We start from the raw sequence: 16050 nt of genomic DNA on the forward strand, positions 1-16050 counted from the left end.
TCCCTATTTAATCTATAATAATTAATAACAAGTTTATATAAAACTTCCTAAAACCCAAAATTCCAACATGAAGTGCAGGTAGAGCTGCTGACTCTTTAACACGATGACAAAGAGACATGGAAGAGAGAGGAATGTGTCTTACTCACACTGTAGTATTGCCATACACAACTGTATGATTACAATAATACATTAGAGGGACTGGGTTATTACCAGGAAGGAAGATGGGAAATTTAAAATTCAGTGCAGAAGTCGTCATTTAACCAGCTTCAGGAGAGAACCCAAATGAATGTCAGGGGATGTTCATAGAAATTTATGACGAAATATAAGTAGATGGTTTGTAATCATTTGAAACATAGGGTTATAATGGCCTGTCGGTATCGTTCTTGCCTGGTGATTGCCAGACTGGGGTTCGAGTCCCGCTCAAACTCGTTGGTTCCTTTGGTTGCTGCAACCTCATCATCCTTATGAGCTTTGGATGGGGGGTTTGGGGGAGCCTATAGGTCTATCTGCTCAGTCATCAGCAGCCACTATCCTTGGTCCTAGTTTGGGTGGAGAAGGGGCTTGGGCACTGATTATACTTATATATGGTCAGTCTTTATGGCATTATACTGCTTGATAGGGCAATGTCACTGTCCCTTGCCGCTACCATACATTAGCAGCCTTTAAACCTTTGATAAAGTGAGGTCAAGTGCATTACATTTAATCTTTAAATGCATGTTTGACTACTGAACCATGCAAAGCTCATTCTCACTCTCAAGATCCTTGGTTATACCAAAAAACTTTCAAGACATTCCATTAATCTACTTCATATCATTATTACCAATAACAGTGACTAAATAAAAAAAGACAGTTTCATTCTAATCCTCAGCATTAAATATATCACTTAGCATCAAGTCATCATTTTTAAATCTAAATAAAATACACCTTGATAGCAATTAGTTTCATACTACTTTCTTATTTTTAACAAATTTATTGGTACACGTGACTTTTTTATTTTCTCCTATCGGGAACTACATGATACTAATGTCAGTCAATTTACTATAAATTTCAAGATACCCTCTCTTAAAAAGGCCATCAATCTTTATTTAAACGCATTATCTAGCAACTTGCAGCAATTCTTAGAACAATTTTAAAATATTTACCTTTTACCACAGCCTTCTGGTCCAACAAGAATGAATGGTTGTCGACTTTCCATCTCAAGCCACGGCTTGAAGTAATCAAGGCTACACTGAGCATCAGCAGTTAAAATTAATGGAACATGACCAAACTCAACTTTAATATTTTCTGCAGAGTCAGATACATAAGTTTCTAAACGATCTCGCTCTTGATCATAATAGTGATTCAATATTTTACGTGAATCAGGAACATGTTCTCCAATCCAGGAATAGACCTCGCGTGCAAAATCTGCTTTTGTCTGATCTGGAAGGTTGCCTCCAAGACCTCTTATGAGTGCCAATGCAAAATGAGCTTTACTTTTGACATCATGTAAATGTGATAATCCATTAAGGACCCAACCAACAAGAGTGGTTTCAACTTGTGCTTCACCTGCCTTTAAAACCCATTCAAGGGCCTGGAAGAAATACTCTTCAATGTATGGTTCAAGAAGATGCTTCAGGTCTTCACTTTGTTTATTAAGCCATGAGTTAACAACTGCCTGAATATTTGTATCCTCATCACTGAGGAAAATCATTCCCATACGAGAGATGGTGGCTGGAGAGGCAGACGAGAGGTCATGAGTTTCAAAAAGGAAATTTACATTAGGGCCAAATTGTATTCTCTCTCCAGACGGCATGGTCAAAAGACGATTGTCATCCAACACAGAATTCAATGACTCAATCCATTCAGGATCAATATCTCCATCACAAATGATCCATGAAGTGACATCAGTAGGTTCCTTGACCACTTGACGAGCAGACGCTGTCAACACGCCATCAGACCACTCTCGGGTATCGTGATCTATGTGACCCAACAGCTGCTGTCTTGGCATTGCCTTGGGGTTCATGACATATTTTTTAACATTCTTTTCCATCTTCAAAAGTGCCTGCCGTAACGTACGCCACAAAGTTGTCTTCCCTGAGCCGGAGGGACCAACTATTACGACTCCCATACGTTGTTGGAGTTGCTCAAATAGTTCCAATGCTTTTTTTATCTGTCGGTCATTAGGGATGAGCTTCAATTCTACATATGTTTCCTTTAAAACCTCTGCTAAGCTTTCATAGCCAACTCCCAGGAATTTGATATTAGGGAACACATCCTTAACCAGTTCATCAAACCTAGAAAAAAAATTAAATTGAATAGGACAAACAAACTTTTCAAATGATCTTGAACAAATAATGTCATGTTTTGGATCTATTGCACACAGTGATCAGAAATATTTACAGAAAATTAAATACCTTGCACTATCCGAGAATGTTAGCTTGGAAAGGGTGTTCAGCCTCAGTGCTTGAACCACCAATTCTGACTCCTTTTCATCACTGACTCCCTTTTCCTTCTCTTCATCTGACATTCCGTGCCTGTAGGAACACATCACCAGAAATTAATAGCCATTCAGATTCTATTCACCCATTAATAAGATGCTTTTATGACTTAAAGATGAGCTATTTTACATAACAAAATACGATAACTTCTTTATCAATACATTAACAATTTGCAATTATACCAGACCTATCAATACAATAATAAGCAAGACCATTCAGTCAATAGCATAAAAAAACATATTTCACCTACAGAAACAGGAATCAATTCTGTATACTACACCCGAGACAATTCAAACACCCTATATGGGATAACTCTTACAGTGAGTGTTAAGTAGAAAACAATAGATGGTACTCAAGGTCTTTAAAGCCACCCTTTTACTATAGTTGCATACTTTTCTGTATTACAATTTTTGCCCATTCCTATTATTCTTTTCTTATTCAACTGTCTAACTTCTTACTATTACCTAGCTCCTATTTTTACATTTATCACTTAAGAAATCATTCTTGCATGAACTAAGACAGTCTAGAAAGGTGTCTCAACAGTCTTCTAAATCTATCTATGACAAGATCATTTACAATAGTAATAATATTATTAATGTAACAAAACATTTCATGCACATAGAATCAAACTCTTAAAAAAAAAATCCTAAAATGAAGAGTAATTTGTTCAAAAGCAGTAGGAAAAGACGCTGAGAATTAGAAATTTATACATGGAACAAAGTATTACTTTATTATAGCCTACCAATGATGTACAAAGGGATATTTACGATAATGCAGCAGTTTATACAGTACTGTATTTCAATTAATCTTTCATATCTCCATTAGAAAGGCTATAATTTTTCCACAATAATGATACCAGGCAATGAAGAAGTATATCTTTTAGTAATATCAATTAAGTTTTATAGAAATGATCTATTTAGAAAAAAATAGAAGCTAAATCATTTTTAACAACATATATTAAAAAAAGATTTGCGAAGACTGTGGTACTCTAGTACAGGACTCAAAATATATCTTTTAGTAATATCAATTAAAGTTTTAGAGAAATGATCTATTTAGAAAACAATAGAAGCTAAATCATTTTTAACAACATATATTAAAAAAAGATTTGCTTAGACTGTGAAAGTCTAGTACAGGACTCACCTCGTAGCTTGGAGAAGATTCCCACAGCCATTGAGGACTGTCTTGAGGGCTCTTAAGCCCCAATCATAGTGCTGTTGTGGAGTTAGCAACTCTTTTGACAGAGAGAATACTGCAACCAACTTACGGCCCAAACTCCTGGCATTCTTGAAGCCTTCCGAGAAAAGCATAACCTCAGCAATAAGTTCATTGTCTGGCCGTGCCATGGCAACAGGTCTAAACAGCTGTTTCAAGTTATCAGGGAGCTTTTGTCTTCCACCATATCCTTTTCCAGCTGGATTCAGGGTAATGAAAATCCCTGAGTTAGGATCAACTGGTATCTGAAAAAGAAGTGAATGGGCAATTTCTACTGAGAGCATTTCAAAACACAGATTAATAGACACAACAGATACATAACCATGTCTTGAAATTAGACACCGAGATGAAGTAAAATTATCCCTCTATTGTCTTTGCAAATTGTTCTTAAGGTATATGAGAAAGCAATGTGGAGTAAATACAGATAATTAGCGTAAAGAGCAGTGCATTATTCAAATCAAATACACATTATACAGTATCATTAAAATTTAAACCAACCAAAGGTGTCTGTTCTTTTTTCATTGGATTCAAGAAGTGATTAAGAAAAAAAATAAAATACACAGTTTATACACTAACTATGCTCTACAAATGTAAATGTTACAAAATAAAAATTTGAGTCTACTGAAAACCGCAAGTAGGTCGACAGCAGCTAAATATATTAGCTATATGTTTAAAAAAAAAAAAAATTCTGATATTTCTCTTAAGAGCTCCTCTGATCATATAAATGAGACACGTATCTTCTTACCTCCTTGTCAAGCAACATTGTGGTTGCAGCGTGCGACTTCAAAGCAGCTTGGATTGTCTGAATCTGCATCGACACTGCCGACAGCACAGCTTCTTCTAAGCGGTTGAACTCATCAAAGCATCCCCAAGCACCGCACTTGACAAGGCCCACAAATATGCGACCCATCGACTTAACATCAATACCTTCATCGCAATTGAATACAAGAACCTGTCGACCAAACAATCCTCCCAAAGCCTTGACTGATTCTGTTTTCCCAGTGCCAGCAGGACCATAAGGATTTCCTCCAAGACCCATGTGCATGCCCTGAAATTTTCCCAAAAAAAGGCTAGGTAAATTAAATGCCATGCAATTTTTTGTTAAGATTACATATTAAAAAAGAATAATGAAAAAAATTATCTAAAGGAAATGATGCACTTGATATTACTGTATTCCTTATCTAAATCTCATTAAGAATGCAAAGAAACTAGACATAATGAATATCTGATATTTTTCCATGGATAGTAAAAAAGTCTTATAAATATAATCCCTTACACAGTTGATAGTCCATTTACTAAACCATGTAAATTCTGAGAGGTAAAATCCTGCTTTCCAAATATGATTAACATAAAAATACATTTTAAGTTTCACACCTGCGTGAGTGTCAAGTAGCACTTGTCGGTGAGTGGAGTATGAACTAACTTTGGAGCATTGCCCTGGTACTCAAAAGTGTAATCAAACTCGGCATCCACCATCTTCATTGTTGCTTTTCCTGCATCCCCTACATAAAACCTTGAGAAACATAAAATCCAATATTAAAATATCATATATACCCCTACTCAAAAAGATCTTTAACTGTTAAAACACCTATTTTTAAGCAATATAAATTTTTCATAAAACAGTATATAATGAAAAAAAAAAAATGTGGCAGTGAAGTCCTAATAAAATATAACATGATAAAATCTATCTGAAAACACAGATAATGCTTGATAACATAAATTGTCAAAAAGCTAGGCATTATCAATTCCATTCCTAAAATAATTTTTAAAACACAAAATACACACACAATTTAACATTGTTAGTGATTATAAAATGCTTTGATCTCGGATAACAAAGGCGTGATCTCCCATGGTTGCTTATATATAATAAAGCCAGAAATCAACAAAGTAGAAACCAGCAATGCAAAACTAGCTGACAAGGTGTTGAAATCAATGTTGTATTACTTAAAAAAGAAAATAGAATAAGCCAGAAAGCAGTAATGAACTAGAGGTTAGAATCAAGGAATAATGGTTAGAAATAAAAATGGATATCAGTATTCCTTCAGTGAGAAAACACGCTGTAAAATTCTACTCAGATCTGTTGCCAGCATTGCAGACTCATAAAAAGTTTGAAAGGTGATTGATAGAAACTTCAGGATTCAGATGGTGCATTCACTGCTATTACTGATATAATTTTAACCGTTACACAAAGATGTTGAGTCCAGAGACATTTTTAAGACCACAAATACAAGCATTTAGGAGCAATGAGGTCACATGAAATAATCAATACAAAATACCTCAACTGTTTCTGCCATTCCCAGTCACCAATTGATGTTGTATTATTCTTGATGAGAGACTCCACCACATCAATATTGTGAATGGTATCAAATATCAGTGCTTTCAACTTCAGTTCTAAGACATGACTGTCCGTTACTGATTCAGGGTTATCCTCTGGCGTCAAATCAACACCAGTGTATGATTCCAGCTTAGCCTGTAAATATAAAAAAAAATCCATTATGTTAAACATAAAATATACCAATTATCAACAATCGACATATACATACAGGTACCATAGAGCAGAGAAAAGTAAACCACTCATAAGAGAATAATCTACCACACTGATTATAAAAGATTTAACTACTGTCACAAAAATTGTTATGTATATATCCTTAGTCCTTTGATGGTATGTAATTTTATGATCCTGGGTTACTGCAATCTAGTTGAATAACTGCAAGCAAATTGATGTTAATTAAACAGTGAACCTTTTATTCACCCAATACAAATAAAAATAATATATGCATTCAGTTAATATGTTTCTACACATGAGATGTAACTTTTCCTAAAGAGAAGATAGTCACTCTGCATCCAGTTTTCTATGTTTTGTGGGGGTTAATGTGCTTTGTGGTCACCAAGAACTTTCCTGTTAAAGGGTAGAGCAGGGAATCCAATATAGCAAAAAATACAAAAGATATTGTCTTCCCTGCTCTGGGGGCAATGTATCAACAGGCATAGTACAGGCTCAGTGAATATAAAGCAGACTGTATTGAACGCATCACGGCACCTCTCATGCTGAAATGCATCGGACAAAACCAATATTAAATATTGGAAATAATACTGCCTAGGGACTTGTGCCCATCCAATAATTTTTTTCCACAGTAGACAACAGTTAATGTATTTTTCTGAACAATCCTTTTGAAACAGTTTTTCAGACTCCTTCATCAACTTTTCAGACAAGTACTGCCTAGTTAATTATCTTCTTAGTTTGTTTTGCATTACAGTATTCCTAGCGATAGCATTGACGTAATAAAAGGTAACAAGTTAATTCATTTTCAATTGTTTTGTTTAGAGCTTGTTACTTAGGGTATGATGCCATTTAGTTTTAGTTTTCACTACAGCATATTGAAGAGCTTAATTTTTAAAATGATTTGCCTTACTTTACCTCTTCTTAAGTACTAACAAGGTTTTCCTATAATTATTAGCTTAACCTAAATTGTGTATCTTTTTTGGTAAGTTCTGGGAGAGCGTAAACTAGAAATGTTTGAGTTTTTTGGAATACGATGGTAATGCAGTTTTCCCACATTTTTATGCCAGTGTGAAAAGTATTCTTTGCCACCTCTTTACCTTTTACTAATTTCATCATAACTCCATATAATTTTTTAGCCTAGTTTAAGTCTTGACCCTTGTGGTAAGACTTTAGGCTAAGTAACTCATTTACGGTTACTGATGTATAATAACTTTACAGCTTATTCTTTCATGGCTGCAAGGGATTTGTTTAGATTATGATGTATATTGGTACTGCTTTATCTCTTTTGAGTTTTTACACTGTTTTTAATGTTTTAGACCCCTGCCACTAACCAACTACCCAATCAAAGATCCGTATGTCATTCCCATTCCTGTTTGTTATGAATTCACAAGGTTCCATCACCAACTCTTATAATACCAACTCAATTGCTCTGACATATCTTTTTCAAAACAATTTGTTATATACTTACCTTAAAACCAAGGAACCAGCCATCCATTGAGATACTACCACTATTGAATTAATGGGTCCTTTGACTGGCCAGATGTACTACATTGGATCCTTCTCTTTGCCTACACATATACTGTATAGTAATTCTTTACACATTCACCTCCTTCCTCATACACCTGACAACATTAAGATAAACAAAAAAATCTTCTTCACTTAAGGGGTTAACCGCTGCACTTTTCACTTGGTAAGGGTAGAAGAGACTTAGTTATGGTAAACAGCTCTTCTAGGTGAAGGTCACTCCAAAATTAAACCATTGTTCTTTAGTCTAGGGTAGTGCCACAGCCTCTGCACCGTGGTCTTCCACTCTCTTGGGTTAGAGTTCTCTTGCTTGAGGGTACACTTAAGCACACTATTCTACCAGTTTCCTTATTTCTTTCCTCACTGGGCTATTTTCCCTGTTGGAGCCCTTGGGCCTAAAGCCTCCTGCTTTTCTAATTAGGGTTGTAACTTAGCTTGTAATAATAATAATAATAATAATAATAATAATAATAATAATAAATAATAATAATTATAAGATATGGCTTTTACTTATTTCTCATTCTACTGTACTAGCAAATTACCTATTTTCAAAATATTAAATAAGTCACAGCTGAAGAGTCCAGACTACATATTGTGGAGGATGTAAAACAGATGAAGATATTGGTAGTAAAAGGCTTACAGTGTGTTCATCCCACAGGGCCACCTGTCGGGTTTACTGGGGATCACAGGGGAGGGGAAAAATTAGTTATATTTGGTAGAGGTCAAGAAGGTATTGGCTTTGATAATTAACCCTTTTACATCAAGGCTATTTGGAACTTTCTAACCCTTAACCCCAGGGGTTATTTTTTTCAAGCACATTTTGCAACATATATATATTTTTTAAATTGCTCTAACAGCCTTAATTTTTGTCATAGAGAGGTCAGGTTGGTCTCATTCTTTTGGAAAATGCCTGAAGTTTCTCATAAAGTTATCAAAAATATGCAAAAAAAAAAAAATGTAAAAAGCAGTTTTTTGCAAGGACGTACCAGTACGTCCATGGGGGTAAAGGGATGAGTTTTGTGAAACGTACCAGTACGTCCATTGGGGATAAAAGGGTTAAGGCACGATGACTTCACTTACATAATAAAAAATATCTTGTCATCCTTTCCTTGAAAATTATTCTAATTTATTTATGGGAACAGCTTAAGCAACCTACAAGCTTTACATTTAATGTATGTCAAGTCACCTCTCCCTCTGGTAGGAAGAGACCATTCCAACTTTTAGTATAGTTATTTTTTCATTAAGTCATCTAATAATATAAGGGTTTCCCATCCTAATAAAAATACCCTGAGATTAGTTCTGAAAACGACTGCTATGCTTCTCATAGGTCTACATTATTTTTGTTTCATAATGTTATTCATTCAAGAGCTCTAGGGACAGAAATAAAACTGTGGACTCATTTCAATATATAAAAAAAAAAACATAATTGGGCTTTATTGAATAGCAAACAAGTCATAAACATACCTCCAATTCCTTCAAGAAATTACTGAGACGTCCTTCTTTGATTGACTCTTCGCAGCGTTCCGTAAACAGAATGGCATCGGATAAACACAAAATCTGTAAAGTTTGCATTGCATACATATTTTGCTTTTAACTAATTTAAAAACCTAACAAAGAAAAATTTTAAGAACTTCATAATCTTAACAATTAAATAATTATTACTTCTAAAATCACATCAATAGAGTAACTCTGGATGACAAGAAACATGTATACATGAAGATTTAGGCTGAAAAATAAACTATTAAAAATGAATTGAATTTATTTCAATATTCGACTGCTGTTCATCTGGCTTCCTTCTCTAGCTCATTGTTATCAATATCTATCGTTAAAACATTAAAGTTTCTATTTTCCTTGAATCCAATTGCCTCAACAATATAGTATACTATTGCTAAGTAGATGTTGTTGTATGGTAACAACACTCTAAAAGGAGTTTCTGATCACATTCACCCTTTGACAAAGGTACATAACACATACGCTTTTAAAGGCAAATAATCAATCTTGAAAAAAGGCTGGAGCAAATGACTGAAGATGTAAACAATTCATAATCGACAAGAATATTGAAAGCTTCCCCATGCCATGTTAGTTGCCATATAATGCTATCTACTTGGAAATACTATACCAGGGTGGGTGAGGCAATTGAAGTGAAAGACAACTGGCACTAATTCTTTAAATATAGATGTCGATTCAACCAGGATTCATGAAGGAAGACGGAAGAACTGAAGTAGAGCTCTATTGAAATACAGTAATGTAAAACTAGATATTATTAACTAAAAAATCTTAATTCTCTTTCACGGTCATATGTCTAGACATTTTCTGAACAGTAATTTTACATACTCAAGATATTTAGGCATATGAAAATCATGTTTATCATCTTCAAAGACATAAAGCACTATTGGGATTTACTCAAGCCTAATAAGCACAGAATAATTTGTGTACAAGATTTAAACAAATTCAGTTGATGGAATACACACCGTAAACAAAATATTACTTAGCAACAATGATCTTGCTGTAAACAACTTTATAAGAAATGAGAATCTACAGTATAACTTACACCAAATTAACCCCTTTGATAGGGTCAGCCATTATGATTGGTTATTTGTGATGATAAGTATGTAAAAGATAGAATAGCAAAGCAAACAGATGTACATACATTGAAATCAATGTTGCAGTTTTCTAAGAAACATAAAAGGTTCAACATTTAAATGAAATTGAAAAGATTAATTTGGTTTGGGAAAGGTCATATGATTCAGCTCTAAGATAGTGCATCACTGGTTCACCTCCAAAAACTCCTAGTTGATACCCATCATCATGCTTTTAAATCAAAGATATTTCCATGTAAATACTCAATTACGAGCTAAAACAGTTGAGAACCCAATTGCTAGATACATTTCCATCTCAATTTCATACCACTTTTGCAAAGGAGACTAACTCTATGCTTGCTTTGTAGATGGAGCCAGATATACAACAATTATGACTTTACTAAATAAGGAATGATCATCTTAGCTTAAAATTATTCTCATACGCTAAATACAAAAGTTTAATTTTGCTAACACGATTACAGTTTATCTATCAACTCATCTCTGTTTTCAAAGATAGAATTTCAATAAGTAAATAATACTTCAGAATTCTAATGAAATCAGAATTTTATTCTGTAAACAATACTTCAAAATTCTAATGAAATTATACTCTCCTCTTAAAACACTCAGAATATTTAGGAGATAAAACGGGTTTATCTAACTTACGGTACAAACTGTTAACTTACTTGAGATGGGGATTTTAATGGATCCATCCCTGAACTACCTCGTCCATCTTCCAAGCATTCGACAAGTAAGTGCTGAAGAGTAGATTTCATCTCATCGCTCAGTTTAGCAAGCCACTCCTTGAAGTTAATGATGAATAACATTATTTTAGGGCACAAAGCTCTTTCAAAGTGGGTTTGTCTTTCCATTATTTTGATACATTAATATTGAGACATGAAACTTGAGTAACATAAACCTAACACTCTACTCCAATTTTAAACTACTAACCCTTTTACCCCCAAAGGACGTACTGGTACGTTTCGTAAAACCCATCCCTTTACCCCCATGGACGTACCGGTACGTCCTTGCAAAAAAATGCTATAAATTTTTTTTTCATATTTTTGATAATTTTTTGAGAAAATTCAGGCATTTTCCAAGAGAATGAGACCAACCTGACCTCTCTATAACAAAAATTAAGGCTGTTAGAGCAATTTAAAAAAAAAATATACTGCAAAATGTGCTGGGAAAAAAAATAACCCCCTGGGGGTTAAGGGTTGGAAATTTCCAAATAGCCTGGGGGTAAAAGGGTTAATACTGAGACATGAAACTTGAACAACAGAAACCTAACACTCTACTCCAGTTTTAAACTACTGAAAGAGTAAAAAAGCAGACAAGAACATGGAAATAGCAAATGCTTGTAATCCGTCCAAACATCAATATAAAACAACTGCAACAACAAGAGGTTTTTAGCACAATATTAAGTCAACACATTTAAAGAAACCATATCAAGGAATCATACCTCAACTTTGTTTGTAATTTCCACAGGTTTTTTGAGAGGAACATCTTCACCCTCTAAACTCTTCATAGCAATAATGTGGGAGTTATTTTCATCAAACCTTACATTATGAATTCCAGCAAAAAGTTTCTTCAGGTGTGACTGTAAGAAAAACACTAAATAAGCTCTTTGCTAATATATTTCATTAATTAACACCTATAAATAAATCTTTAATGTAAGAAAAACACTAAATAAGCTCTTTGCTAATATATTTCATTAATTAACACCTATAAATAAATCTTTAATGTATCATTAACAGGACAGTATCTTGTTCCACATGCTAAATTTATCAATGAAAATAATTAAATTAAGGCCGTTACATTGTGTATACTGTAATACACTGCACTGCCTTAATATTTTTCAGAATGAAATGTACTTAAGCTTCAAATAAATATCTAGAAATATTATGAAGAAAAAGTTTTAATATTCAAAATCTACATAAATATTGTTACCTGATTGTAATGCATTTTATACAAAAATTAACTAAGGGGTAAATGTTAAAAAACTTGATCTTGCTTTAAACAACTTTATAAGAAATGAGAATCTGTAACTTACAACAAAATAAACCCCTTTGATAGGGTCAGCCATTGACTTTGGTGTAACACCTGTTAGTTTACCCAACTTAAAGTATGGCTTTGAAATAATATAACAATGGAACTATTAACAAGATTCCTTTACAACTCATACTAATGGACTTCTTAAACTTTTACAGTTCTAATTTAAATTTAAAATGATCTCCAAGTTGAAACAATTTAAATCATGACTATACCTGAATTACTTCTGGATTAGTAGCCTGACCAAGAATCTCCAACAAATCATCATCACCAATGAAATAAAAGCGGGGAAATGCTGACCGCTTCTCCTCAAGAAACTCATTTAGGCTCTTCTGACATCTATAAAACATACCATAAGCAGTATATAAATCACAAATGATTTGCATATAAAGAATATCTAATATGAACATTCAATTCAAGGTGAACATACACAAACAAGTGTTTCACAGGTAGGACAAGCAAGCAAATGTTAAGATAGTGTTAGCCTTTTCCAATCCATTACTTCCATTTTCATATGGTATAACATGTACCATCTACAAGTGCAAAATCAATTGAGACAACTGTATAAATGGATATCCATGAAAGTTTATTATAAACAAAATTAAAATCTTACTGTATAAATTTTCCTTTCAAAACAGTATAGTTTTCTATCCTTATGTTGACACCGTCAATTAGAGCTACTGAAGTCATTTCCAAACACAATAAAAATCAATCCAAATTTACAACTGCTGCTTCCTCCGATGCCTTAGATGACCGTGGAGGTAGCAGCAGTAGGGGATTCAGCATTATGAAGCTTCATTTGTGGTGGATAATGTGGGAGGGTGGGCTGTGGCACCCTAGCAGTACCAGCTGAACTTGGTTGAGTCCCTTGTTAGGCTGGGAGGAACGTAGAGAGTAGAGGTCCCCTTTTTTGTTTTTGTTTCATTTGTTGATGTCGGCTACCCCCCAAAATTGGGGGAAGTGCCTTGGTATATGTATGTAGGTATGTACAACTGTAATATATTATTAATCTACAAATGACTACAAAAGCTTACATTAATAATGTTATGCAAACACATGGAAGCTTACACAAGCTCCAATGAGATAGAAAGGAAGAATACTTTATACGATCAAGGAGATATTCCCAGGAAATTTTATACTACATAAGGTAAATTATCCTAATTTGTTAAACTATTGGTAAAAAGGTTTACGGTTTGAAATCAGAATTGACAAAGGGATTCTTTACAGTAAAACCTCTTAATCCGCAGTGATGACGTTCCGAGTTCCCCAATGTTGCGGAATTTGGCAGGTAATAGGCGATATAAACTAATTTTTTACACTTGTAAATTTTCACTTATAAAGATAAGAGTACTTTAAATTGTATAGTATACTATAATATTGCATATAGTGTACTGTAATAATGATATACTATAGTAGAGCACCTGAACATTAAAATACTATACTGTACTTTCATAGTTTTTATCTAATTATTTACAGCTAATTTAATTTTAATATTTGATTCTTCCCTGCTTAATAAATTAAAATAATTTTATTCTAAATAACTAAAATGAAAAAGATTTTGCAGTCAGCAATATTTTGTGTTCACTAGACGAATGTACTGTGTAATATCATGGAAACGCATCCAGAGAAACCTGTTGTTCTATTTTTAGCTACTTTCCCTCGAAGCTGACATCAATTTATTTGGTTTATAAAGAAATTGTTTTTCCTCTATCACTCTTATTTCTAAAGGGAAAAATTTCAATTTTTTTAGGGAAATCTCTTTACACATAGCATAAGATAAGAACATGAAATATGTCTGATTGTAATTTCTATTGCTCTTCCATCTGTGAAAAATTCACTGCTGTCAGAGTTAAAAAGAAAAAAAAAGGTTGACAGCGCTGATTGATTTACAACCTAACTGAACTGGTTAGAGAAAAGGTAAACATCCTTTCCTGTTTGAAGTGTAGTGCTCAAGCTAACATATCAACATTTCAGTTTCTAATAACTGAAGATATTTCCTATCATCACATGATGGTAATTCTATAAAGTTTAAAGCTTTTTTTTAAAGTGCTAATTTTTCCGTTATCAAATAAGGAAGTTAACAATTGTTGTAAATACAATACCAATTATAATTTCCTTGTTTTTCTTCATTAAAATAACAGATCTCCTAGAAGAAAATTATTCAAGCATACAAAAATGAAATAAAAATAGTTCAATTTCAAAATCTTTACCTTTTTCATACTGAGAGAGAGAGAGAGAGAGAGAGAGAGAGAGAGAGAGAGAGAGAGAGAGAGAGAGAGAGAGAGAGAGAGAGAGAGAGAGACTTTTCTCATGGCTGTAATGCAAATTTAATTTTCTAAGCATTTTATATTATACATCAAATATTACTTGAACTATGTATGAACCTTTCTTAATCATTTTTATTCCTAGAATTTCTATGCAAGGGGTTTATCACTAAATAGTTTACATGTATTGGCTATAAAGTTGTCATGTAAATTTGTTTTTCATCACTGCATTGCACTGGGAGGGAAACGGAACAAAGAAGGCCAGGTGCAAAGGAGCACGCTGGTTCAAAAACATCGGGTTGCAAGCAGTATCCGTACAAGCAAATACATGAACATTTATCTAATTGGTTCTCTGTAGTGTATAGTGAAAAACTGAACCCATGAATAACAAGGCCCAACCTTATCTATCTATCTATCTATTTATCTATCTATCTATCTATCTATCTATCTATCTATCTATCTATCTATCTATCTATCTATCTATCTATCTATCTATCTATCTATCTATCTATCTATCTATATATATATATATATATATATATATATATATATATATATATATATATATATATATATATATATATATATATATATATATATATATATACAGTACATACTGTACTACTGAATAATACAAAACCCATGACAATTTTGAAAGCATTATTCTGTACAAGAATATTTTACCTTCCTGGCTGTTGAATAGAATATTTGTTATTAACTATTCTTATAATGAAGCTCTTAAGCAAGAAACTATCATCCTCACCTTGCAAGTTGATCGTAGAGTGTAACGAGGGTGTTCCGAATCCCACTGATGCGACACAATGACACCACTTTGTTATCTCTCGCTACATCCCTCATAATGGACTTGAAATCATCGTCAACTCTCTTAAAACGACCCTGTTCATTAGGCAAAGCTCCTCTTCCAAAAATTGGTTCCAGGTACAGCCATTTCCGCTGGAAAAAAATGGCTGTCTTAACTAATGTCGTGACAGTGCAAAATAAGGTAAATTTTTCCTTTAATCAATTCCCCATTAGTATCAGGAGATGCTATGGCATTATATTCTTAGTTCCTGACACCTGGCACTTTAAAAATGAAATTATTTGGTATGACTATGAAAATTAATATGGAAAAGTAACTTATTACAAAAATAAAGCAGTTTCAAAAACTTATTATAACTATATAATTTAAATGTTATGGACTACCTGATGGTATATAAGATGTACTGTACTTGAAAAAAACTTGTAAAAAAAATTGCCATATCTTTAAAATGGTAAGTAAAGGACTCCAATAGGCTCTTCACAGTGTGCTAAAATTTTATTACAGATGAAAATTTCTACTGAGCCCAACTCCATAATACTATTACTATATGTATAAGCATTTACGGTGACGATAGCACCGTATTATCATCAATATTATCATTATCACTATGAAGAATATTGTA

The 16050-nt window shown here is 33.4% G+C and overlaps 1 protein-coding gene across 1 annotated transcript in view; it reads right to left on the reverse strand.

Moving 5' to 3' along the window:
- Window positions 1-16050, reverse strand: part of btv (beethoven) — a 231462-nt gene that overhangs the window by 134346 nt on the left and 81066 nt on the right. The window contains exons 22-32 of the mRNA XM_068355462.1: window positions 15372-15562; window positions 12560-12683; window positions 11755-11892; window positions 10979-11095; window positions 9181-9273; window positions 5966-6159; window positions 5064-5202; window positions 4435-4737; window positions 3618-3934; window positions 2394-2513; window positions 1143-2273 (exon numbers count right to left, since the gene is read on the reverse strand). Coding sequence (XP_068211563.1) covers window positions 1143-2273; window positions 2394-2513; window positions 3618-3934; window positions 4435-4737; window positions 5064-5202; window positions 5966-6159; window positions 9181-9273; window positions 10979-11095; window positions 11755-11892; window positions 12560-12683; window positions 15372-15562 — 2867 coding nt within the window. The remainder of the gene's footprint in view (window positions 1-1142; window positions 2274-2393; window positions 2514-3617; window positions 3935-4434; window positions 4738-5063; window positions 5203-5965; window positions 6160-9180; window positions 9274-10978; window positions 11096-11754; window positions 11893-12559; window positions 12684-15371; window positions 15563-16050) is intronic.

This window comes from Palaemon carinicauda, chromosome 31 (genome assembly GCF_036898095.1).
Source record: "Palaemon carinicauda isolate YSFRI2023 chromosome 31, ASM3689809v2, whole genome shotgun sequence".
Lineage (NCBI taxonomy): Eukaryota > Metazoa > Arthropoda > Malacostraca > Decapoda > Palaemonidae > Palaemon > Palaemon carinicauda.